Source organism: Petromyzon marinus, chromosome 16 (assembly GCF_048934315.1).
Source record: "Petromyzon marinus isolate PM22_M1 ecotype Great Lakes invasive population chromosome 16, UKy_Petmar_22M1.pri1.0, whole genome shotgun sequence".
NCBI lineage: Eukaryota > Metazoa > Chordata > Hyperoartia > Petromyzontiformes > Petromyzontidae > Petromyzon > Petromyzon marinus.
The window spans coordinates 6209064-6233934 of NC_133682.1; the positions used below are offsets into that span (position 1 = coordinate 6209064).

The window sequence follows — 24871 nt, forward strand, 5'->3', positions numbered from 1 at the left end:
TAATTCCCTTCTCTTTCCCCTGGAATTGCAGGTGAAGTGGTTAAGTCTCTCATCATCCCCGAGCTCGACCGAGGGTTTTTGTTTCAAAGCGAAGACCAATCATCTAAGCGGCGCCGTGGCTTTAGCAGGCGTGCACTGAAGCCCCTCGGCATTGCTGCTCTTGATATCGCCGCAGGCCAAGGGCTCCGGCCTCGACAGACCGACCGTCCGTTCCACGGAGTTTTTGCGACGCGTCCCCAATTCGGGGCGTTGGAGTCTTCTGACACAGCCCCGGGACGAGAGTGCAGTGGCTGTTGTGATAGAAAGGTTCATGGGAGTGGGGGGCAGAGGGTCAGAGGGCAGGCCAGGGGGGTTTCAATACAGGTAGCATTGCCTTTGTATCATTATTATTATTAGTCAGTGTGTCAATCTGTGTATCGATCTGTGATCGTGTTGTCTCGCTGTCCGTCAGTTTGTCCTGTCTGCCTGTGCATCTGTCTGTTAGCGTTGTCAGTCTGTGTGTCTGTCTGTGAAGGTATCTGTCAAATCAGCCTGCCTGTCTGCCAGGTTGTCTGCCTGCCAATTTTGTCTTGTCTCTCACTGCGTTTGACCAGCCTGTCTTCACCCCATCAAACTATGCTTCACGTGCATGATCAGTCAGTGACAGCCAACGTCAACGTATGCGTATATTATCACGACGGTGACGCTTCCGAATCTGCGGGTATACAGATAATATCAAATACATGCGCCTGTCCGTGAACCGAAACTTGCATTGCTCACCAAATTGTCTGCAAGCACTTGAGGACACGTTACACCTGGGGTGGAGTGTGACCCCCCCCCGCCGCCGCCGTGGCACGAGGGATGAATCGCCTCTGCGTTGGCGCTTCTCCGAATTCGTCTCAGCCGGAATTTGTCCCCTTGCTGTCGTTCGCGCGCGGCTGCAATTGCGCAAGCCAGACCTGAACGCTCGCCAGTTGCCAAGGCAGCCTTGGTGCACACTTGTCGCACAACGTGCTGACGGGTAGCTTGGGATGATAGCTTTGAGAGGGAGAGATAGGGCAAAAGCGTTAGCTGTCAACGGCAGCCAGTGATTTTTGATGGCTCGAAATTGGATTCAGCATGGCCTGCCCTAATTTATTGCTTGAAATCTACCCTCGGGATTTTTTGTTGTTATTTTGTTGTTGTTGTTGTTGGAACAAAAAAAAACAAATCGTGGTGATAGCGTCAACAACAGCGTCAACACAAACTGGTTGTAATGAGTGTTGTTGTTGTCGCAATTATTCAAGTGGCAACAGAAAAGAAACAACAGCGAAAAGTGAGCAATTTTTTTTCGTTGGCGACAATGACACGGCTAATTTATACGAAACCCCCATACGCTTTGTGTAAATAATGAAAAAGCCCCACCCCTCCGTCCTCTACATCGCGAGACGGGGGAGCAAATGCGCGCAGCCTGGAAACGAATAGCGATGGCAACAGGCAGAGGTGGCGACGGTAATACAGCCACACAATTTCAGCTCCTTCGGGCCAGTGACGATTTGGTGATCACATGACATGCATGCAAGGCATGATGGGAATCATGCGTCCCTGGCGTTTGTGTGCCGCGCACCTAAAATTAATATTGATTAATATTGATTATTTGGTGCCATTATTATAGCGCAAGGCTATTGTGAAAAAAATACGCTGCGTTTCACATAGCCTGCAGCAGTTTCACAATAGGGGGCGATGTCACTATGTGTAATCCCAATTGAGTACTTTGCTGGTGAATTAGCAAATTTGGAACCATTGACGCCGTGTCACGATAACCTACTCGTATCGAATGACGTCCGGTGACCCGTCACATCCAGCGTGAGGCAGACGTCGCATATTTTACGGTCCATACACAGCACCGCGGTAATCGCCAGGGTGCCCTACTGGATTCGAACCGCCAACCTCTGCAGCCGGGGGGCAGGCGGGGGGGTGGGGGGGTGCCATGCCACCGCCACCTTAGCGCGCCGTTTCCTTCCGTAACGTCAATTCCCGTGCTTTGCGTGGTGGAAACGGCTGTGGCTGGCCGCTCGCGCACTGCGACGCCAATGACCGTGCGGATTGAGGGCGAGCGCTGGGCAGCGATCCCCGGCGATAGCGAACGTCGTGGTCGAAAAATATCGCCGATCGTCGACGAACCCGGCGGCACATTCTCTGGGTCTGGCAGGGGGAGCTCACCTGGCGGCGTGCAATGTGAGCCTCGAGGTCACGTTGATTTGTCCACCCCCATCCCCCCCCACTCCGCCCCCCCCCACTCCGCACCCTCCCCTCCCACCCCCCCCATCCTCCCCCCATCTTCCCCCCATTCCCCCCATCCCCCCCCATCCTCCCCCTCCCCATTATCCCCCCCATCTCCCCACCCCCCCCCCCCAAACCAGGCAGTCTGTTTTTTGAGTGTGCGCACAATTGTCCAAAATTTTGACGAACTCAACAAGGGCCTCCTCTCGCGTTGATGAAACACAATGAGCCCCCGGGTCACCCACGAGTGACCGATACCGGCAACCGCGGGGCTTTCTGTCCGTCGCACTCAGTCCGTGTTGAATTGACTCAATTAGAAACTGCCAAACGCGGATACTCGGAATTGGTTCTGGCGAGGAGAGGAATGCTTTTTTTTTTGTCGTGTCTGAATCGCACGCGCGGCGGAAACCAGGCTGAGTTGTCAAATTCTGAGCCGAGCAGGAGGGGGGCAGGTGTTTCAAATTGGCGTAACAAAAGCAAAATATTTCTGGTTTATCAACACTATCCACTTCCACCCTCCCCCCCCCCCCCCCATACACACACATCCCTGCTGATTGGAAATGCCTTTCTGGATCAAACATTTATTTTGACTGGCCCGCCACGCTAATGAATCGCACATGAGAGTTGGTAAAAGGAAAAACGAAAAAAAGCCTCCCAATTGCTGGAGCGAGCGGATTGCTATGCACACGTGTGGTACTGAAAGGGCACACGTGTGGCACACGTGTGGTACTGAAAGGGCAGACATGGCAGGTGGATTCCAGTGTCGCCAAATGGTCTAATTTCAAATAGTAATTTACATCCGTTTTGTGCTATGCTGGCCTTAATAGGCGCTCGCTAACAGCGCTCGCCCTAAAGTCTTTTGGTCTAAATCTGTAATTGTTGTCCTTGTATGTATGAATGTAAAGTGCTTGCAAATAGCATTTCTCCCTTTAGTTTATACGGCTAAATATATATAGGTCCATATATGCGGAATACATATGTCAAATCGACTGCTGGTTGCAGGCCTCCAGACACGGGGTGTTGTTTGACCATACTTCACCACTCTGGTCGGTGTGTGGATTGGGGAAGGGGGAGGGTTGCCGAGGGACTGGTTCGTATACAAGTCGTCACGTACGTGCTAGCTTTGGCCCGGATTTGAACTCGGGTAACTCTATTCAAACCGCCAATTATTCAGTGTAAAACAAAAAAAAATTGTTCCTGGGTAGTAAGTGTTATTTTGTAATTGATTATGCCTCAAAAGTACAGAATTTGGCTATTATTCCCCACAATCTTTGCTTTTGTGACCAGGACAGTGATATTTTTTTTATTTACTTATATTCAATGAGAAAACGTGGTGTGCATTTGTGTCATTTGTTCGCATAAAGTCCTGGTCACAAAAGCAAAGTTTGTGGGGAACAATAGCCATTTCCTGTACCTTTGAGGCATAAGCAATTAGAAAATAACACTACCCAGGAACAAAAATCTCGTTACATAATTTTAACCACTTGCACCCCCTCACCCCCCACTGCTTAGTCCAACAATTCGGTTGTTTTAGTGGACAAGGGGAATGGTGATTTATTTTGAGCGTGAAAGAGAGATTGCTGGATTTACATCAAATACGGAATTATTATTTAATTTCCCATTTGATGAGCAGTGAAAGTGAAGTTTTATATTTTAAAAATTGGCTTTTTTTATCAAGAGGTGGCTAGAGCAACGGAAGAAAAATCATTGTTAATAAAGAGCAAAGAAAAGCAAAATCTGGCCCCGTTTAAAATTGCAATACGAGAAAGGGGCGGGAGAAATATCATCGTTCAGCATTATAAAACATTAATGCATTTTCAAACATTGAAATACAATTCAACTGTCGAATATAAAGTAGGGGGTGGAGTAGGAATGTCACGAGTTGGTTCCGTTGTTTAATCCTGGGCCTCACAAACTTTTTCTCTCATTCCCTTACAGGCTCTGCTGCAAGTTGCCAAAAACCTGTTCACTCATTTAGGTAAGTTTAAATTAAGTTTATGTTTAAGATCATACTCGTTTCCTTTGGACAATCTCGTAAAATAACAAATCTGTTGAGGTTTTTTTTTTAACGTAAAGTTAGCAAATTCTGTTGAACATCACATCATGCCGCGGTGGCGAGATGTTAACTCCCTCGCCTGGTGTGCAGGAGGTCGTGGGTTGGATCCCAACCCTGATGCCTGTATATTTGGAGTTTGCATGTCTCTTTCCCTATGGTCACGTGGATGTTTCTCCAGGTCCTCCGTTTTTTTCTCTCCATACTTGTAATCAACGTGCGTTTAGAGTATTTGGCTGCTTTAAATTTCCACATAAGCCACTTTGTTGAGCTATCATTTGTGGCCAGGTCCCTTCTACAATCCACTACCACCCAACACAGCCAAATTGGACATGTTGTGGGTTTACTCTCCAACGCACCGCGGTGCTGAAGTAGTAACTAATTGGCACGTTTTGTTTACGTGACAAACCTTACTGATTAACTGTGTCGGGTGGTGGTGGTGGTGGGTTAACGACACACTTATATTCACGCGCTCTACCACAAAACAACTTTTGTCTTGAATAACATCGGTCGCGAAAGCCTACGCGTTAAATAGGGAAAAAATAATTGTTTATTTTAAAGTAAAATTACCGACGCCACGCGTAATGTGCCACGATTTTTCCCCACCTGCTGCGGAAATTCACGTTGCCCCCTAATTTGTTTTTCTTTCTCCCTCCGATCCTTGGGTGCCCCTTGTTCTCATTGGGAACAATACGTTTACGCAATCGCAAACAACGCGCAGCCGCTTCGAGAATTACCTTTTGCGTAACTCGGCGCTCCCGTCGTGATTGTGTGTTGTTCGTTTGTTGTAACGTTCTGACCCCGTGGCGCCCCGACTGGGCATCTGCGACGAAGGGCTTTGCAGCTCATCGGATTCCTCCAGCACATCAACAAATATTCTAATTCTGAATAAACTGTTCCCCTCCCGTCTTGCGATCTCAGACGACGTGTCCGTTCTGCTGCACGAGATCATTCAAGAGGCGAGGAATCTGAGCAATGCCGAAAGGTACCGGTGGGCAGCTGGAGGTTCGCGCTGCCGCACGGCTCGCCGGACACCCGTGAAAAAAAAGAGCCTTCGCAGCTCATCGCATTCCTCCAGTCTAAAATCGAGATTCTGATTCTGACATACTTTGTCCATAGGTGGCAGGTGGCTCGGAGTCAACAGGACTTTCCGGGGGGGTGCCCCCCTCAAACCCAGTAGTTATCGTTGTGCACTCACACAGAGCCTCATGCAATAAAACCTCTCAGTTTTACTGCATGATAATAAAACCCGAGAGGGCGGGGTCAAGCCAACGAGAGAAAGGTCACCACTGCCAAAGCACGTGGCAGGCTGATCCAATCGGCGTGCACCCTTTGGGGGCATGCGAGTCTTACGGTGACAACCCCTGCATGTATAACAACACGCAACATTACTTCATTAATTAAACTAAATTCAGCTGGCCAAACTTTTTTTTCAACCCTCCCCAAAATGGCACCTTTTGACCTTTCGCCCGTGCACTTGACCTCCCCAATTCTCACGCGAGCTCTGGGCAGTGCCCGGCGACAATACCACCCTTGAGTCATCGTTGGGATTCCCAGATTCGCATCGCTGGGATGTTGCCCGAATCAGAAACCTTTTGTGACCCGTCTTACTCTTTGGAGAGCACCAGTCCTCCGATGGCTAAAGAGGCAAAAGTCAAGTCAAAGCGATTTCCTTTCTCAAATAAGCATTAAGACAGTACTCATATCCTGTATGTATATTTGACTACTTTTGCACCATACATAGCCAACCATGCTAATCGGAGGTGCGGGGGAAGGGACAACAAACAAAACACAACAAGCAGTTTTAAAGAAATGAGTTTTACATCTGGATGATTTTAAAGTGCATAGCTCCAGTGGCTTCCTAATATCGGAAGGAAGAGCGTTCCAGACAGCCGCAGAAACGCATCCAAAAGCGCATGATGCAGTGACCGAATTAGTTCGATGGCGAGCCGAAAGACGTTGCTGCTACAAGGTTGACCGGAGTTGTGTGTGACGGCTTATGCTCCTTGACGAGATCGCCAAAGCATTGTGGTTCATTTGTGGCAAGCACTCTGTGTGTTATGAATGCGACCTCATAATGTATTCGTCCAGCAACCGGAAGCCAATGCAGCTCAGCGGGCAATGGACGGATGTAGCCTGGCCCACCACCGACTGTTTATGTAGAGGACTGCTAATGCAATGCTGCTCTACCCGCTTGCTCTCCCTTGCTCAGGTGCTCCGTGTTCCTGCTCGATCGCAGCAGCCATGAGCTCGTGGCCAAGGTGTTCGATGGCGGCGTCGTGAGCGACGAGGTACGTCTTCGGGCGCGGCTGGTGCTCCCTCGCTTGATGCTCGCACATCACAGAAAGGCGATTGTTCGCTGTCAAAAATCTGGAGTCGACCGTTCAGTCGATCTGCTCCTGGCGTGCTTGCGTGCTTGATGTTGCCCCGATGTTATGAGTTGTTTGGGAGTTCATTGCCTCAGGTCTACTTTATAGTTGCCATTGCTGTTCTCAAGTCCAGGCTCAAGACTTTCCTTTTTTTTACCCTCAGACTCGCTGACTGGACCCCGCGCTCTTAGGCTCTTTAAAATAAATGTGCCCACTGTTTCTGTACTACGGTGCCTTGAGATTGCGGTCGCGTTGAGATGTTGTACGAATCCCCACGTTGAATTGTGCTCGAGTTAGTCGAGTCTCCGTGACCCAATGCAATCTGGAGTTTTTCCCACCAAGGCAATTTCCCCTGTGTGTGGTAAATCAACTGCTCTCTTCACACCGTGGATCCATCTCAATCCGTTCTCCTAGACCTCATGTTGCTCTTGACACAAAAGATCACTCAATCTTCCTTAAGTATCTCCATAACTATGCTGCTGTCCACAGTACGCTTATATCCTGGTTCCACTCTTGCCTCTGGAATCGCTCTCTACTTACGTTTCCACGCAAGGACTGCATTCCTCACCTCACATTAGCACGGTTGGCTCCGTATGGTGTAAAAGAAGTTCTGCATATCACGGTGACGTTTTTTCCAGTATTTAAGTATGAAAAATAAGAATAGGTTTCACCCTTTCTGGAAATCAAACAGGAGGTGTTCAGATGTTCAAACACCAGATGGATACCTTTTGCAAGGGAATCAAGTCTGCATTGACCACACGTACTTGTGGTGATCATGCAAACAAACATGCTCTCATAATAATATATGCATTGGTTTTTAAACTAATTCGCCTACACTCGAGGCGGCCTTCTTAAAGAAGGTACAAATAAGCTCCATGTTTTAGTCTTAACGGTGGCATTAAACGCACGCGAATCTAAAAAAAAAATGCAAACATGTCGTAACAAGAGGTGCCAGAATAAAGTTAGGCACATGTGCAATTATGCTACGTGTGTTGGTTGGCCTCATCGGGACATACAGATGGGGCAGAAAAAGGAGGGTACCAAGCTGTAGATGAGCAGCAAGTGTAAATTCGAAATCCGCAGCTCCATTGAATCCCTTTTTTTCGTTTTACCAAACTCAGTTTGACAAAACGTAGGCGAAACACATCCCACGGCGGGGAAGAGAGAGGGCCCTTGCGGAGGTGACTCATGATAGCGGATCTGGAGAATGGTGGGGTGGGTGGCGAGTGGCGACGCAAATCTCACGGAGCACGGCGAAGCGAGTGGGTGGGGAAGGGGGCCCCTTTTTTTCCCATTGCCGCGTTACTCGAGCGGAATGTCGTCTTGTGCCGTCGGCTCCGGGCAGCTCATCCGTAATTGGCTTGCTGGTGGTGACAGCGCAAATGTACACGCTTTAGTAAATTAGTGGTAAAAATTTATATATATATAAGCTGCGAACGGGTTACTTGACGATGAGAACACTGCATGGGCTGGCCCTGCCCGAGCAAGACCAGCGAAGTGGAAACAGTCGAGGCCTCTGGGATTGACTCTGCACCTGATCTCCATCTCTGGAGCAGAAGTGGCATCAAATTATGTAATTAATTAATATTTGAATGTATTAATTTGTACATTCATTAATGAGGCTACAAAAGATTGGCGGTTAACTGGCCTGCCAACAGATCCGTTTTTATGGATTTGTAGGTTCAATTCACGGACGCATCTGCTCGGTAATTCCCTTGTGGAATTACCAAAGCCGTAAGGTGGTCATTAAAAAAAAAAACCTCCGGAACGTTCTTCGCCCATGACATAGCCCAGAACTCATCCTCTTCATAATTACATGCACCTTAATCACAATAGCATAATTATTGTCCCTGTGCGGCCATGAATAAATTAAACAGGGCTGATTGACGCTGCTGATGTGGCCCTGAAAGTCAAAGCCGGTCCAGAGTTTGCTCTCTCTAAACAAACCCTGCTGGACACTATCGTTCTGGAAAGCCTATAAGCTGATGGACAAAACAATATATATGGGGAGAGGAATGGCTGGGACGTTCATTTATTTAACGAAAAAATAGGTCACCCTTCTAAAAGATATAATGAACCTCTGTAGGCTCTCATTTTGTTAAATACAGATGTTAATGTATGAATCTCATTACCCTCAGGCAGAATGAAGATTCCCCAAATACACTCCACCTCTGTGTCACGAGAGGCTGGAGCAGCGCCATTGTATGCGAATGCATAGGGAATATTTTGCGCTCAGAATATACAGCGGTGGGAATCAATGTATTAATGAACGCAGGTAAAACATCAATATGCTGGCTAGCAGCAGCATCGTTAACAATATGAATTAATATAAATTCAATGTAAAAGATGAAAATGTCCAAGTGAATCTAACGTGACAGTATTTTGTGAATACAATCACTGTGAAAACGTAAAGATGCATAGATTGAATTTCGATTGAAAGCTTTCGTGACTGCAGGGATTCATATGCTTGGTTCTTTCGGTAAAGTCGCGTAGAAGGGAAATAACAAAATAATACAAATAAAACATAATTAAATTCTCACGACGTTTCGGCCACAACGCAAGCAGCACTTGTTCCTATTGTGTACACTATCTGCAGTATATCATCCTCATGAGATCTTTCGGTCGTGGAGTTTATTTGAACTTACTTCACCCATGCTGGTCAGTGTGCGGTCTAGGCCACGTGACGACGCTTCACGTGCCCTCAAATTGCACCTGGCCTAGCACAGGCGTCGTGGTGACGTCACCGTCACTGAGTGGCGATTGGCGAGGTATTGGTATTGTGTGCAGCGAGGGGAGAACAATTGACTGATGGGGTAATCACTCGCTGCTGATGTTGAATTCAAATGGACGGATGCATTGTTCGCAAGCCCCATCATACCACCATTCCACTTTATGTAATTAAAACAAATAAACTCAACACATGCGGCAATAAATGAATTCATAAACGAACACATGCGTTCAAAATTAACATACAATTTTCAATGTGGAAATGTGGAAAATTGTAAAGAATTAACGTTGGCACTTTAAATAGTTATTGAAGTGCCTAAACATGCAGCAGACTTAAACAGCACTACCCATGATGACAAAATACAGACTTTTTCCAGCCTCAGTAATGGTGCGTCAACAGTAGAACAGGAAACCGATAAAGCATGTATTGTCAACTTAATGGGATATCACGGTGGCGAGATGTTAACTACCTCGCCTGGTATGCAGGAGATTGTGGGATCGATCCCGACCCCTGAAGCCTGTATATTTGGAGTTTGCATATTCGCCCCGTGGTCGCGTGGATTTTTCTCCAGGTCCTCCAGCTTTTGCTCTCGAAATTTAGAATCATCGTGCGTGAAGAGTATTTGGCTGCTATAAATTTCCGTATGCTAAGCCACTTCGTTGAGCCATCATTTGTGGCCAGGTCTCTTCTAAAAAAAAGAGCGAAATAGCTCAGTGGGCCTTAGCTGTTTAACCGCATGTCATGGTATGAAGTGGAGAGTGCATTAATCGAAATGCAGGCGATGTAGGAATTTGGCTTGAGCAGGACGTGTGGCTTGAAAGGAGAGTGGCCGGTGTTCGAGACGATTGTCGGAATCTAAGCCAAACGATGGACCACACTGAAAAGGGCATGCCACTGGGATGGAGCGGTGAGGGCCCTACTACATATACTTGCATCGTGTGACCCTGAGGGAGGGTGACGGCTCGGGGAAGGCCTTCATCTAGCCATGGATAAAGCATGGATGGTTATGATGATGATGATGTTAACTACGATAATTAAATTGCGGATACTCAGACGCCGGTTTCCACGAAGCGATGCAGGAATCCACACGAACGAGTCTGCTGCGTGCAACAAACTCGCAAGTTGCCGCGATGGGTTAACCTCGGAGGCACCCGTGTTGCCAAGGCTGACAGCGATGCAATTGGTAAAGCATGCGAACTGGCGCAAGTGGCTAGTTTAATAAATAATGAACGTATTACCATAAGTGGCAGCGATAATACTAATGTATTTCTTTTTAATCCGAAAAATATTTTTTTTTGCTAATTGTACCCACACATTTGGACGTTTCCTGAGTAACGGCTGCTCTAATTCATCACATTCAGATACTCACGCGAGCACACGTGCACGCACTAATGCGCGTGTGCATCATCATCGGCACGAGCGTCCGCTTTCGCAATCGGCAGGCGCACAATCGGGGGGGCTTTTATTCGTGCAGCATAACGGCACGCGATATTGCCCCGCGTTATCGCACGCAAAGGGGGGTGTGCTTGTATTAAATTTAATAAGGCTTGCTGCTCGCGCGCGCTCGCGTGCACGCGTGCACGCGCACACGAAGCGACGCCCACGCTCACGCACGCCCGCTCCGCTCGCTCCGCCCGCAACGCGCAACTCCTCCAGCGGCGACGTGGGAGCACAACGCTGCGCCGTTACTCGTCGGCCGTAGTATTCGCCGCACGCCCACGCGGATTTTTTTTTTAAATAAAATGTCCTGACGAGCACGTGGTCGTAAAGAAAAAAAATACGCGGCGACAAATGAGCGAATTTTTCGATTTAAAGCTTTCGTGACTGCAATGATTCATCTTTTATTCTCATTCTCATTCTACGTGACTTTACCGAAAGAACCAAAGAAAATGAGCGAATGTTTGCGTGTTGGGGAGGGGGGCCGGTTGGTTTGTTGGATTTTGACGTAAATAAAAAGAAATGTGTGCATTGCCCGATTTTCTTCCTCGGCGCCAGCGATAAAGGCGGACAAACCCCTCAGTGTTATTGATTGATTTTGGGGTTGAGTTGACCCGCAAGAAGTCCACACCGCAGATGTGCACACACACACGCCGCTTGTCGCCGATGCAAGTCTGTTATTGCTTGTCCAGGAAAGCTTCGGTGCGTTTCTTCAGGTCTTGGGCATCCCGCTTAGGATGGTGTTTGCTGCTTCATTTAGTTATCTGTATGTTTGTCTTTTCGCCGCAAAATTGTTCTAGTATTCCTATTGGGCTGACGGGCAAATTTGGCAATCCATTAAATATCTACCATGGTGGGGTAATGAGGAGGAGCTTGTTTAAAAACCTGCACTGGCAGTTTTGGATAACACACAATAATAAAGTACAATGCATTTATATAAAGTCTAAATGTGGCCATACCTTGAGGTGCTGCTCAGAAAGAGTAGGCGTATTTAGTTTATGGCCAGAGACAGTCAAGGGCAGATGACTAAAGGGAGATCTTGAGCCTGGACATGAACAGGGCTTGACAGCGCAAGATGGCTGGGAGAAGGCAGTTCCAGACAGTAGTGGAGAATGAGTGACCTAATGAGTAAATGTTTACTTTGGGGGGGGGGGGGGCTGGCTTCGATGGATGACCTTGGTTGTTGGAGCAGAGAGTGTGTGGAGGAGAGAAGTCGTCAGAAAATTTCATGAAGGGGAGTAGAGGAAGAGAGAGAGGCAGGAGGCAAGTTCATGGAGGATCTTGAAGATGATAATGAACGATCTTGATATTGATCTGGGATTGGATTGGTAGCCTTTGAAACGCTTGCAGTCATGGTTTGATGGCTGCATATTCATGATTAAATGGATCACAAGCAGATCCATGTGAACGCATGCCACGTGAACATGCTCGGCATTCATACATCACAAGACAAAGCAAAGACAAATATCCCACATGTAGCCTTTAACAAACTGTTGGGGCAAGTGCTGTTGAGCGAGCGCCTACGAAGGCGGGCACAGCACACGAGGGGTGGGTGACCAATAACACGCCCGGACGCCTTTGTCTCCCTCGTGGCGATGTTTGCACATTCTACCAGGACCGGTATATATTCGTCACTGTTGTTGTTCATGAGCAAGCATCGAACTCGGTTCGCCAGGTGCGCTCACAGCGACACCGCTGCTCCCCATATCGCGCGCACGCAAACGCATGCGTGCGCGTGCGCGAGAGAGAGAGAGAAATCTAAACTTCGTGCTCTCGACATTCTTCCTCCCCCTTTGCACCCCTTCCCACCCACCGCCTTGATGCGCTCGGCCCGCAGAGCTATGAGGTCCGCATCCCGGCCGACCAGGGCATCGCGGGCCACGTGGCCACCACCGGGGAGGTCCTCAACATCAAGGACGCGTACTCGCACCCCCTGTTCTACCGCGGCGTCGACGACAGCACGGGTTTCCGTACGCGCAGCATCCTCTGCTTCCCCATCAAGGACGAGAACGAGGGTGAGCACCCGTCTCGCCCACCCGTCGTCCGAGCGTCGCTCCCTCTCTCCTCCTCCTCGTCCACGCGTTCCCTCGGCAGCTGTTGTGCACGGTTACCGGTGGCGCCGAGCGCTTAGTGGGGGCGTGTGGGGGCGGGGGGGGGGGGTCTGAGTATGAAGTGTTAAGTTTTGGGGTGAGAAGCGGAGTGGGATGACGACACGCGCCTTTTCACGATTCATAAAATGCGAGCGAGATGGCGGAAGAGATGTGGACAATGAATGGGTGCAGTGCGATAAGGCAAATGGTGAGTGGGGTCCTTGGGCAGCCGCACGTCGCGACAAAAGGGATGATGGCCCGTTGGTCACGGATTATGACGGAGCGGCAGCCGAGGGATGGGATGCATCCGAGAGGATGTGCCGAGGAAATTGAGCGATGAAGTTGGCCGTCTGTGTGCGGGCGGTAGGTGGATTGTTTACATTGCGGAATCCGGAGCGGTGGCTGCAGCTTCGTGGAGGCCTTCATTCAACCGTGGATTGACCACGGGTGATGATGATAATGATAACGTTGAATTTAAATAAAACTACAGATGTCGTGAGATGAGAGGAGAGTCGGATAAGATGGAGATGAGAGTTATGAAATAACTTTTTTGTAATGTTGATTAAGCTTGTTGTGTTTATTATGATTGAATTTTAAGCTGATATTTTATGCTCCTCTTGGTCTACTTGGTGCCTCACGATTTTTATTTTGGTTTGCTTGGGCCGAGCGCTGCCGCTGGTTTAATACGGTTGAAGAAGTACCGCGTAGGCGTTCATGATCATACAGCTCTCTGATATGTGTGTTTGGCACGACGCTCGATATGACGCTCCACATGCTGGGAGCTTCTTCAGCAACTGAACACCTTTAACAACTGAACAGTCACTCTCGTAGATCAGTGAAATTGACAAATTTGGTCAATGACGCTGGAAAACAATGGCCTACGCATTTCTAATTACACCAATGGATCGTTATCGTCCTACTCCGAAGCAGACTGTGTATACTTTAGAGTAAATACACATGCGGTGTTAAACAGGGCGGCCTACTGGATTCGAACCGCGCACCTCTGCAATAAGCTGGGAAAAGTGCAATCCCTGGGCTTTTGTCATTGCCCGCCGGGCCATTAACATTTGGCTACAAAATAACTGTTGTATAAAAGGCACTGAGATGCCACATACTTGTAGAAGCGTCCACTACTTTGTTACAGCCGAATATTGTTGTTGTTTTTAAGAAGCTTCTGCACCAGATGGAATAACCGTGAAGATCAGCAAAGAATGTTGGGTCAGAAAATGATCAAACTTAGTTACAAAATGATTGCGGGGAAAGGAAAAATACCTCAATTGTGGACCGATGCCTCAATAATTATTGTATTCACAATGGAAGATAGGACTAGTTTGAAGAATTACAGTGCCATCAACCCCTTATCGCGCATATTTAAATTGTTCACAAAAACAATAAAGAAATGATTAATGGATATTTAAAAGGCCGAATAACAGAGTGAACAAGCAAGGGTTTGTTTGTCCTTTTACCTTAATTCATACCATCAATTAATTTCTATAAAAAAATATAAGTGAGCTTCAAACGGCGTTAAGCCTCTCTTTTGCATACTTTTAAAGGAAATTTGAGTTGGCAACAATAATTGATGGCAGTCGTTTAAAAAAATAAATGTTGAAATTATCAACAGCATTCATGAAGATGGGACTGAAGTTTACCTAAAGGCATTGGTTTGGTCGACACAAAGGGCTTGAGCACACGGATGAATTATTCACGATTTCAGATTTTCTGGTGACATAGTCATGATAACAACAAATGGTAATGAACCCACAAGAAATTATTGAATAGCTTAACAGAGAGAAGGCTGCAATGTTGGGCTCGGCCGGGCACAGCTTGTTCTCTGAACAAAACGACTATAATTACTTTTGGAAGGACATATCTGGAAATAAAAAACAGTGTGTGTGTGTACAGTATATCGAAGGCAATTACGGAAGGGAAAATTGTGTTGGTGACGCTGTGTTGGCAGTGGTGCATACGCGGAATTAACACAAAACCTAGCACACTCATCAGCACCACTGTAAGCTTCACATAACACAATATATATAGAACAGGTTGACATATTGGGCATGGAGAAGGGCGATTACCCGAAGCATCAACTATGAAATGTATTTCCTTTTACAGCAGTGTTATTGTTTTTTGTATGTAAAAATATTACATATGAAACACTACACTCTGTTTTTGTTTCATTCGCCACTGCCTTGATATGGCAAAGCAAGAAAAGCTGGCGAGCGTGGTAAGACCTGAGCGGCTATACCGGACAGCAGCACCCACGCCAGTCGGGAAGTCCACAGCATGACGCGAGACGAAATGTGCTCCATTCACCAACCCACACCACACAAATCGCAATTATATATACACACACATAGTACATACACATAGTACATACACAGTGTACATACACAGAGTACATACACAGAGTACATACACAGAGTACATACACAGAGTACATACACATAGTACATACACATAGTACATACACAGAGTACATACACATAGTACATACACAGAGTACATACACAGAGTACATACACAGAGTACATACACAGAGTACATACACATAGTACATACACATAGTACATACACATAGTACATACACATAGTACATACACATAGTACATACACATAGTACATACACATAGTTCATACACATAGTACATACACAGTACATACACATAGTACATACACATAGTACATACACAGGGTGTTCATAAAAGTATAGATATATAACCAACAGAAGCTCATTCATGCTAATCTCCCTCCCTAATCCCTCTCCCCCTAATCTCCCCCATTAACACAACTGACGTGCTTACGTCCGTGGATGGAATTTTTTTTTCCAGCACAGACCCCGCTTGCTTGCCCATCGCCACGTATATAACCTTGATTTGAAGCTTTCGTGACTGCAGGAATCCATACTCTTTGGTTATTTCGGTAAAGTCATGTAGGCAGAAAATGAAATAAATCACGACGTTTTGGGTGCAACACAAGCGTCCATCATCAGGTGGGAAAGCATGGTCTGCTGCTGAGGCAGACCATAAAAACAGTCTGCCTCAGCAGCAGAAGTTGATCATGCAAAGCAACATATACAGCATGTACGCCGTGTTCCAATATAGGATCATTTGCAATCGGTGCATATTTTCTGCAATGACACATGGATTCGGAAAACAGGGGGATGCTGATGACACTAAAGCTGAAAAGTACACAGAGAAGCATGGATGTGTTCTCGAAGTTCCACAGGCCATGAGAAAGAGGAATACATTGATCACAGAACAAATAAAAATGAGAACAGTAAACGGGTTAGTACAGGTTACAGGGCACGTCTCTAGAGAGGGTGATGGCCGATGGAGTGGCAGCCAAAGGAATGAAAGTTGCCAAGACGAGCGATGAGATTGGATCGTGCGCCGGGGTGAGGTGCGTTCTGGCATAGCAAGAATGTACGGCGAAGGCAGCGACGTTGGGGAGGCTCTCACTCAGCGGTGGATCGATCATGGCTCTCGGATGAACACGCTCTTTCACATCCACTATTGCACACACTCTAGGCAAGTTGTCTCTTCTCCAAAAAGCACATACGGACGGCTATGAGACGAAATATGGGCACATCAAAAGAGGTGGAGCAGACGGCCAAAAAATGTTGGCCGTGTTCCTGTGCATCTATCTACCTGTGGCGTGGCTTAATTTAATTTCGCACGAAATCTGCTTGGAGACCCGCAATCTGCGCTCCGGCACCTGCGCTTTGTTCCACGGCGAAAACCAATGAGGCAGTAAAGTTCTACCTGCTCCGAAGCCATTGCGTGGCTACCAAGCATTAACTCGCAAACGGTTTCGCTCGTCTTGCGTCCGTTAATGGCCCTGCGCTTGGAGACGTAATTGTTTCTTTTTTACTGCCGCTTTGCGTCACGGCGGAAGTGAGCGTGCAGGGGAGATGTGGCCTTCGATTTCAACGAGGCGGTTGCATCACGAATCGGTCTGGAAAGCAAAAACGCCAATATTCGCATGATGTTGTTGTGACCTTCCAAACATTATTTACGCTTGCGGATTCGATCGTTGGCATCATCATCGTCATCTATTTTTTTCAACCTTTGCATCTTGCCATTCATATTTCAATATTTCAAACGTAAAAAAAAGCTATGGAGACATTCTGCTTGCGTATAGCATTTAAGAAATGGAAAGGACACGCTATTACTGAAATAAATTGTTTTTTGTGGTCATAAATGGCACAATACACCTGTATAATGCCAATTTTAGTTATTTACAGCTGGTTTATTTGTGATGTGCAAGTCCACTGTGCATCCAACTTTACTCAGTTTCAAATATCAACAGATATTTTTTTTGTCCTCAGACTCTTATCTTGCTTTCCATTTCTCTCACAAAACACATGTAAATATAAAACATGTGTTGGCTGGGTTATCCATCGGTGGTACTGTGTGGTTTTTTTCTCGTCTCAATAAAATATTTTCGCCAGCATATTCCAATTGTGCCGTGAGATGAACAGTTCGTTTGTAAATCTCACACAGCGGTATGTCACAGAAAGACAGAGATCTGTCAAAGGTTGTCTCCAAACAGTTCCTTCAAGTGACCTTTTTCAGTCCTGTACAGAGTCTAGGGGACACTATCGTGTACACTTCGCTGTCACCCGATAGTCAACAACCTCCATTCTAAATCCTCGGTGCTGGATTTTAAACAAATTAAGTGAATGCATACATTTTATTAAACGATAGCTCTTTTGCCCAGTCATTGGTGTGGCCGAGCTGCAACTCGAGAGCCCTGCTTGTAATCACGGGTGGCTGAAACGAGAAATGATAACCAAGCTTTCCACAGTGAACAGCTTAGTGTCCATGACCTTGGTGCCATCTGACCACTTGGTGCTGTGTGGTTCTTAAAACTGATAGTGCTGGTTCCGTTTTCCAATTCCATAATCTGCCTCCACCCGCTTCATCCCTCTCGGCATGAACTTTCTTTGCGAGAATGTGCCCATTTTCTTCTTCACTGCAGTAAAAGGTCCCACGAGAGAGCTGTGCTGCAGATATGGCATCTGCTGCATTATCTATTTAGTTGCTTGGCATTTATTTGATTTATGGAGCTGCCGTGGAAGCTGTTGCGGGGACGACGAACAACCGGTGATTCTAAACGCTGCAAGTTTAGCATTTAATAAATTATTCTTCTTCTGGTGTATGGCTTAGATTATCTGAAAAGTTAAACTTGAATATCGCTTTAATAAATGATGCTGCCCAACAACAAATGCAACACACCTTCTATCAAAATGTAGGCCTAATTCGGGGGTGGCATGCCCCCCAGTATATCCGTTTCCTTTTCAAAACCAGACCATCTCCGTGAAGACCAGGTGTATCTCATGTACAGCTCGTAATGGGAATTATATTGCGTATATTACTATTATATTTGTAATTAAAATAAAAACACTGACATTGAAACCATCGCAAGCCAATTCTGGAGTGCACAATCCACTGTTACGGTAGTTGCTGTACGATACTGTGCTGTGCTGCCTGGCATGTGACGTTTTGAGCAGCAGGTCAGCGTTGCTGTGCATTGCTGCTTAGTTGTTTGGGGGGTTTGGGAGTGCGATTTTTGCATTTCTTTCCGATTTTTTTAATGTCTTAAATTTTTAAGGGACCACCCGCAATAAGAGGCCCATTCTAAATACGAGACAACGGTATCTTACGCACTGCGGTGTATGTGATGTTATTTCGAAGACGCATCGCAAGCCGGCTCGTTGATTAGCATCCCGTTGCCTCTCCTCTCTGATTTTCACTCTTAATTGGAGAACCCTAGAACCTCGCCGCTTCTACCCTCGAGTGTTTTCCGGTAGCACTCTATTCCACAGCCGCCTGGCAACAAGGGATGAGCATTCTATCCATTGACGTCACGAGGAAAATCTGTCGGCAAAAATTGTGCTCATCATAGGTGAGTCAAATTCCCCACTCGACCGACCGTGGAACAGGGTCATTTTGTAAACAGTCCATCAGCAGCCAGTGTAAACAGTTTGCGAACGTAATTGGCTGCTTATAAAGCAGATAACTTATTTTGACAATTTTTTTGTTGCTCTAATTCCCCTGTCACTTGGCACATCAGAAGTCATCTGGAAGCTGCTACTTTAAGCAGTGGTGAAGTTTTTTTTTTTTTACGGTCTGGCCAAGTGGCTCGAGAGGATAGTTCTCCTGGTCACAGTGCTCAGCCGGCGTGGCTAAGATGCCTGGGTTCGAATCTGGGCAGTCGCCCATGAATACACTCAGCTCGGTTGCAATTTGGTTTCAGTCTGGTTGCCAATGAAAGTGCAAAAAAAAAAAACGTAACATGAAATTCTCTTTTTAACTTCATTAAACCCTTTGCAGTTCTGAGAATTAAACAGTTCGGCTTGTTGACTTAATAAACTGTTTGCAGGGAACATATGGTAAGAAGTGCTCCTCAAGTTTGATAAAGATATCTACAGAAGTGACCTGAAAATAGTTTGGTTATGTAATGTCTGTCTCACTGAAAGCATTCCAATTGGAAATGTATCCTCTTGACATGATGCTTAAATGAACCTTATGGCGTTGCGACGTCATTTTATGTCTGTCGAAGGCGAACGATACGGTAATTTATTCCTCTCGACGAGCTCTGCACAATGCACTAATCAACGTTTAAACGTTTTATATTCTTTGGGTCTTTTGGTAAAGTGACGTAGATAGAAAAAATTAGAACAATAAAATATTTGAAAAAATGAGAATAAAGTGAATAAAAGTAATAAAAAAATATCACGAAGTTTCGATTGTAACATAAGCAATTGTCCAGGAGGGGGAAATCTGCTGAAGCAGGCTGTTTTAGAGGTTTGAAATGGGTGTAGCCCAAGGGTCATAAACGAAGTGGGCGGGGCTTGTTATGTTAATGTGAGAAATTAGCATGTCAATGCAAGATCGGAGAGCCACCTCCATGACAAGGGCGCGGAAGTGGCCATTGTACCGTGAGAGATTAGCATGTCAATGTAAGGTCGCAGAGCCACCGCCACCTCGAGGACACGAGCAACGGCGGCTGTGTTAGTGTTAACCTGTTCATGTAAAATCAGAGAGTCGAAAATAACTGCTAACATCGGAAACATCACATCCACTTATGACTTAAACTGGTTAATAACGTCCTTCCAATTATTGCTCAGTTTGTGCCCATCTCGGTTGTAATTGTGTCTGTGTTTATATATCTGGATGGCATCATGAACGAATCTTTGTTGATAGCCAGTGGGTTTGCAGAGTACCTTCGTCTTGGAGAAATCAATTTCGTGTGAGCCCACCACATTAAAACAATAATCAGCCATGGCCGAGGTATTGGTCCTATCTTGTTTCAGATCTGCCTTATGTTCACGAACACGGTCCGAGAAATGTCGCTTAGTTTCCCCAATGTAACTACTGCCGCAGCCACAGCTTAGTTTGTAGACACCGGGGTATTGCATGTCAGGGATCAACATCTATCTACGTGACTTACTGAAAGACCCAAAGCATATTAATTTCTGCAGTCACGAAAGCTTTAAGTCAAGATTGCAAAGTTTTGTTTATGACTACGGCAATTTTGGCAACGACGGGTGCTTGGTGAAGAAACGAGAGGATTGATTTCTGGTACGTCGCGGCGTTTATGTGCGTGGTTGGACGGAGTTGCCAAAAAGAAATGCATTAATTACGATTTTTACTTTCGTTTATTCGGGACCCTGGGATCCCGCCATAAGGTTCATTATAACGATCGCCATATAATTGCAATCATTCGTGAATATAAACCAAACCTACGAACAAGTTTACCAGTCGCGGTATTTTCTTGTATAACATTTCTATGCTGATGAAAAATAGGTATTACTTGCAAGTGTAGGAACAAGTTAGGTTTCGCAGCAAGCTAGAATTTTGTTTGTTGCGAGGCACTTTACTTCCTGTTAAGTCGCATTGGGATGTTTCGCATCCATTTGTCACTGTAATTCTTCCCTCTCGTTTGATCTGTTGATGCTCACACAGCGGTAAGTGCTTTGAGATGGTGTTACCATGCCAACTGGGTCTCGTGAGCACGGTGGAATTTGGCAGCAGCGCTTCTCAGCAGCATCCACCTTGGTGCTCCGATGGCAAAGTACAATTTTGAACTGAAAATGTTGACCCTGAAGTTTCCACTAGCGTAATGAGTTGGGGGGGGGGGGATAATGTACAAAGTTTAATTTGAAATCAGCGTAATTGTACAACCGTAAATTCCATCCTTATGATTTAATCGCCATGCAACTAAGTTGCAAACAGATGTTTAAACGAAAAAAAAAACAGCCACTTAGCTTAATTTGCCCGCGTCACAAACATCAGTCGGGCCTCTTAATGTTGAGGAAAATACAGTCATTAATTTTTGCACGAAATTCCGGCGGGTGGAATAAGTGAGCCCGAATAGTTGTCGAGGTGAATGGGGGAAAACGTTTTGGAAATTGCCGGCTGCTAATTTTTGCGGCCAAGACAAAATCCCCGGTGGTTTCCCAAATGCGGCTCTTCAGATGGCACACCGATAATGTGTTTCAGAGACCATTTCACGAACGAGTATGGCCTGACGTGTCCCCTTATTCGCATATATAAAGCAACATTCCGTTTTGTGCCTCTGCATATCATCAACATTATTTGTTCTCAGTTTATCAGCCTATTGGGTTTCCAGACCAATATTTATCAAGCAGTGTTCACGCAAGGATACCCTTATCGGTTTTGACTTCATGGGTGCTGCTTAAATGTGAAGTTCAATTCTGTAATTTTTAAAAAATGTACTCACATTTAATTATTAATCGAGTAATGGACACAATTTGGTTTGCAAATTGGATAAATGTATTTATCATACAATTTTTAAATGGTCAATAACAGGTTAGTCCAAAATAATACTCTTTTATTTTCCCTGAAGTACGTCAGTTGCCAACAATATAAATCTTCATTTCCTTCCAGTGACGTAAAAACAAACCCTGGAATTATTTCTCTTTAAATTAGCCTTGTTACTTTAAATGCATCTTGAAATACATTTTAACGGTAACGTGAGCAACTATCAACCCTGCTTACTCTGTGACCGGGTCAATGCTAGCCTCCCGGACAACACCATGCTGAAGTATGGTGACATGTTAGCGGCACTTAAACGGGGGCAGGGAGTCAACAACACAGACGACTGGGGTAAGGAATTTCTGGGCCGTGGTATGAACGACTTTCCGCTGAGCCAAGATTGACCGGCTGCTTTGAATGGAAATCCTCGGTCGCTGGAGGTGAGAGTGCGCTAGAGAGGAGTTAGAGGTGGATGAGAGGAGATAGGTAGGAGAGTATATGAGGCGAGTGTGCGATGAGAGGAGACAAGTAGGATAGTGTATGGAGGGGAGTTGAGTAGAGTGATATGAGAGGCAGAGCGGTAGGCGAGTGCATGGATGGTATTGGAGTAAACAGGCTCTTTGACGACGATGATGCTGATGATGATGATGCACAATTACAGCACGAGCTCTCCTCCAATTTAGCCCAAAACAACCTCATAATCATTCCTGTCAGTTGCTGGGCCTCATTGCGAATAAGCATTATTGTAAATTCTGCCCACCTTTCGTGCCAGCTGTTCTCTTGTAAAGGCCATTAATATTAATGTCCGCGCTTCAAGGCAGACATCACCCAGGCCGGCCCCCGCAAGGTGGCCGAGATTAATCGGTGGTGATGCACGCTCGTTCGTTTGGGTTGCGCTGCACTCTGTGCTGCTGTGACAACATGATGGATGTCTCGCCACCGCTGCGAGACTTTATTCAGTTTCTCTGTGCGAAATTGTACAGTCGGAGGCTACGAGCTTTTATTGTCGTGTTTTAGAGTTATGGCGGTGGAGGAAGAGCAATAGGAGCGGGTGTGAGAGGACGGAGTTCACGTGATGGCTGGATACGATAATGTCACTACCCTGACGCCCCCGTTTGACCGTAGCTAGATTGATCGTGAATCGTCACCATTATCATCGGCCATGTTCCATCCACTGCTGAATGGAAGCCTTTGACAGGCCGCGGCCATCTCTCGCGGTCTCGCGATGTGACAACACTCCAAATTGGGTGGTGCCAAAGGGACATTTGGTGATGTGGGGCCCAGCTCAGCACGCGGCCCCCCTCTCCCCACCTTCCCCCCAAGCACCGGCTATGACTGTGGCCCTGAATCGTGAAACAATCATCTCACTGGAGTTGTGGTAGTGATTTGCTGTGCACGTGCACAGCCCTCTTTGTCGGTACGTTGTTGGATGACGGCCCTCCCCGCACCACGGAACGGGCCGCTGGGGATTGTTCGAACGAAATTCTCCTCCCCTTCCCCCTACTCCCCCCGCTGTGTGAAATTCTTTCATGGCCATTAAACACATCGAATGGTTAACGCAGGGGTTCCTTCGGCTCATTGCGTTCTCGCGGAAACGGTCGTGCGCAATTGCCAGGCAGGTTTTGTAAATCAGGCGGTGCAGGCCGTCCACCGACGCAGCGTTAACCCCGGCTTAACTGCCACTGTGCTGGGGGATGTACGATGCCTAGAAACCCGGCGTCCCCCTCGTCTCAAGGCGAAACGCTGATGAACTGCGCCTCTTCTCAACGGAAGCGCCTCTTAATTGACGTATTTTTACCCGAATGCGTGAACTCGGAGCGATTAACGAGCGCATCTTCCGCCCTTTACGTTTTTGCCGTCGGGGCGCGAGCGAGCGCCGCCGGATTCAAGCGAGACGTCAAGTAAGCCGCTCGTTCCGCAGCCTCTCGTGCGTCGTACCCCGTTGCGTGCGTGCACGTGTGCACGTTGAACTTGTTTCACACCGCACATAGCCAACCGTGCTGGTCGGAGGTGCGAAATCGAGGGCCGCGTGCCGGTGCGGCATCTCGATGGGTTTTTCGGTTCCTTTCTTTGTCGCCATTGGTGGGTTCGCTTGCCTGTGAATCTGCGCAGCGCCAGGAGACAACAGCTGATGGTGAGGTCTGACGTCCACCACCACCGCCCTCGCTAGGCAGGTGGGGCGCGACATCCGCCCGTTCCGCTCCCTCCTCCTCCGCGTGGGCTTGGCTCCCGCTGGACCCCCGCCGACCGAGCGACGGGCCCCCCCCCCGCGCTAGCGCCCTCTCTGAGGGACGTCCTCGTGCTGCTGGCCTTGGAGCCACACGGAGTTGTACCACACGCCCGTGCACACCGCAGCTATCGCTAACACGGGGCGGCACGAACGCGCTCGCGCCTGCGGGCGATTGGCTCTTAACGCGCGCACACGCTGCCGCTACGTGTTCACTCTCGCTGCGCGTTCCCCCACGCAGTCGCTCCACACAGAAATCACAGACACCACGCCTGTGCTCTAATGCTGGCTTTTATTCTCGGCGCAACTACGCACTACCCGGGGGAATATTTTGCGAGAAGGGCCGAGCCTACTGCTGCCTAAGTCCCCAGTCACTCAAAAGCCCTACCATCGTACCTCGAAGCTGTACGCACGGCGTCGCACGGACGCTGTGAGAGTCGGAGGGAGGTTGACGAAAAAACCTATCGCCGTCTCGTAGCAGCACTCGCTGGCATCACACGGATGCTGCGAGTGGCTCGAGAAGGCAGAGTCCTTCTTGAACGGCCTCAGGCTCCCCTTTTATCCCCCTGACTTCAACAGCCCGGGGTCGCGTTGTCCCACGCGGCCAATCATGCGCCTACCTGTGATTACAGCCCGTTGTTTTTTTGCTTACATGGAGCGTTGCGGCGGATGCTTCTGTGACCCATTGTCTGTCTGTCCGTACTCCTTCATTTATTACTCACCCTTGTTAATCCGGAATGACGCCCGACTGGCGAATACACATCCTGCGAGTGTGTATTCGGTATTGGGGTCGGGGGAGGTCGTGGAGCTGCGATCCCGTGATCTCATGGTCTGCCCTTCTCACTTAATATTCCACCCCAGCCCCTCCTCATGTCGTGAATGACTCATTGCGGCTGGCCCCGTAAACCTTTTTGCGCCAATACAATATAAAGCCAACTCAGGG

General features: G+C 47.3%; 1 protein-coding gene across 1 annotated transcript in view; it reads left to right on the top strand.

The window, feature by feature from the left end:
• Nucleotides 1-24871, top strand: part of PDE2A (phosphodiesterase 2A) — a 222336-nt gene that overhangs the window by 155495 nt on the left and 41970 nt on the right. Inside the window, exons 15-18 of the mRNA XM_032955406.2 lie at nt 4180-4219; nt 5216-5279; nt 6507-6585; nt 12666-12843. Of these exons, the coding sequence (XP_032811297.2) occupies nt 4180-4219; nt 5216-5279; nt 6507-6585; nt 12666-12843 (361 nt within the window). The remainder of the gene's footprint in view (nt 1-4179; nt 4220-5215; nt 5280-6506; nt 6586-12665; nt 12844-24871) is intronic.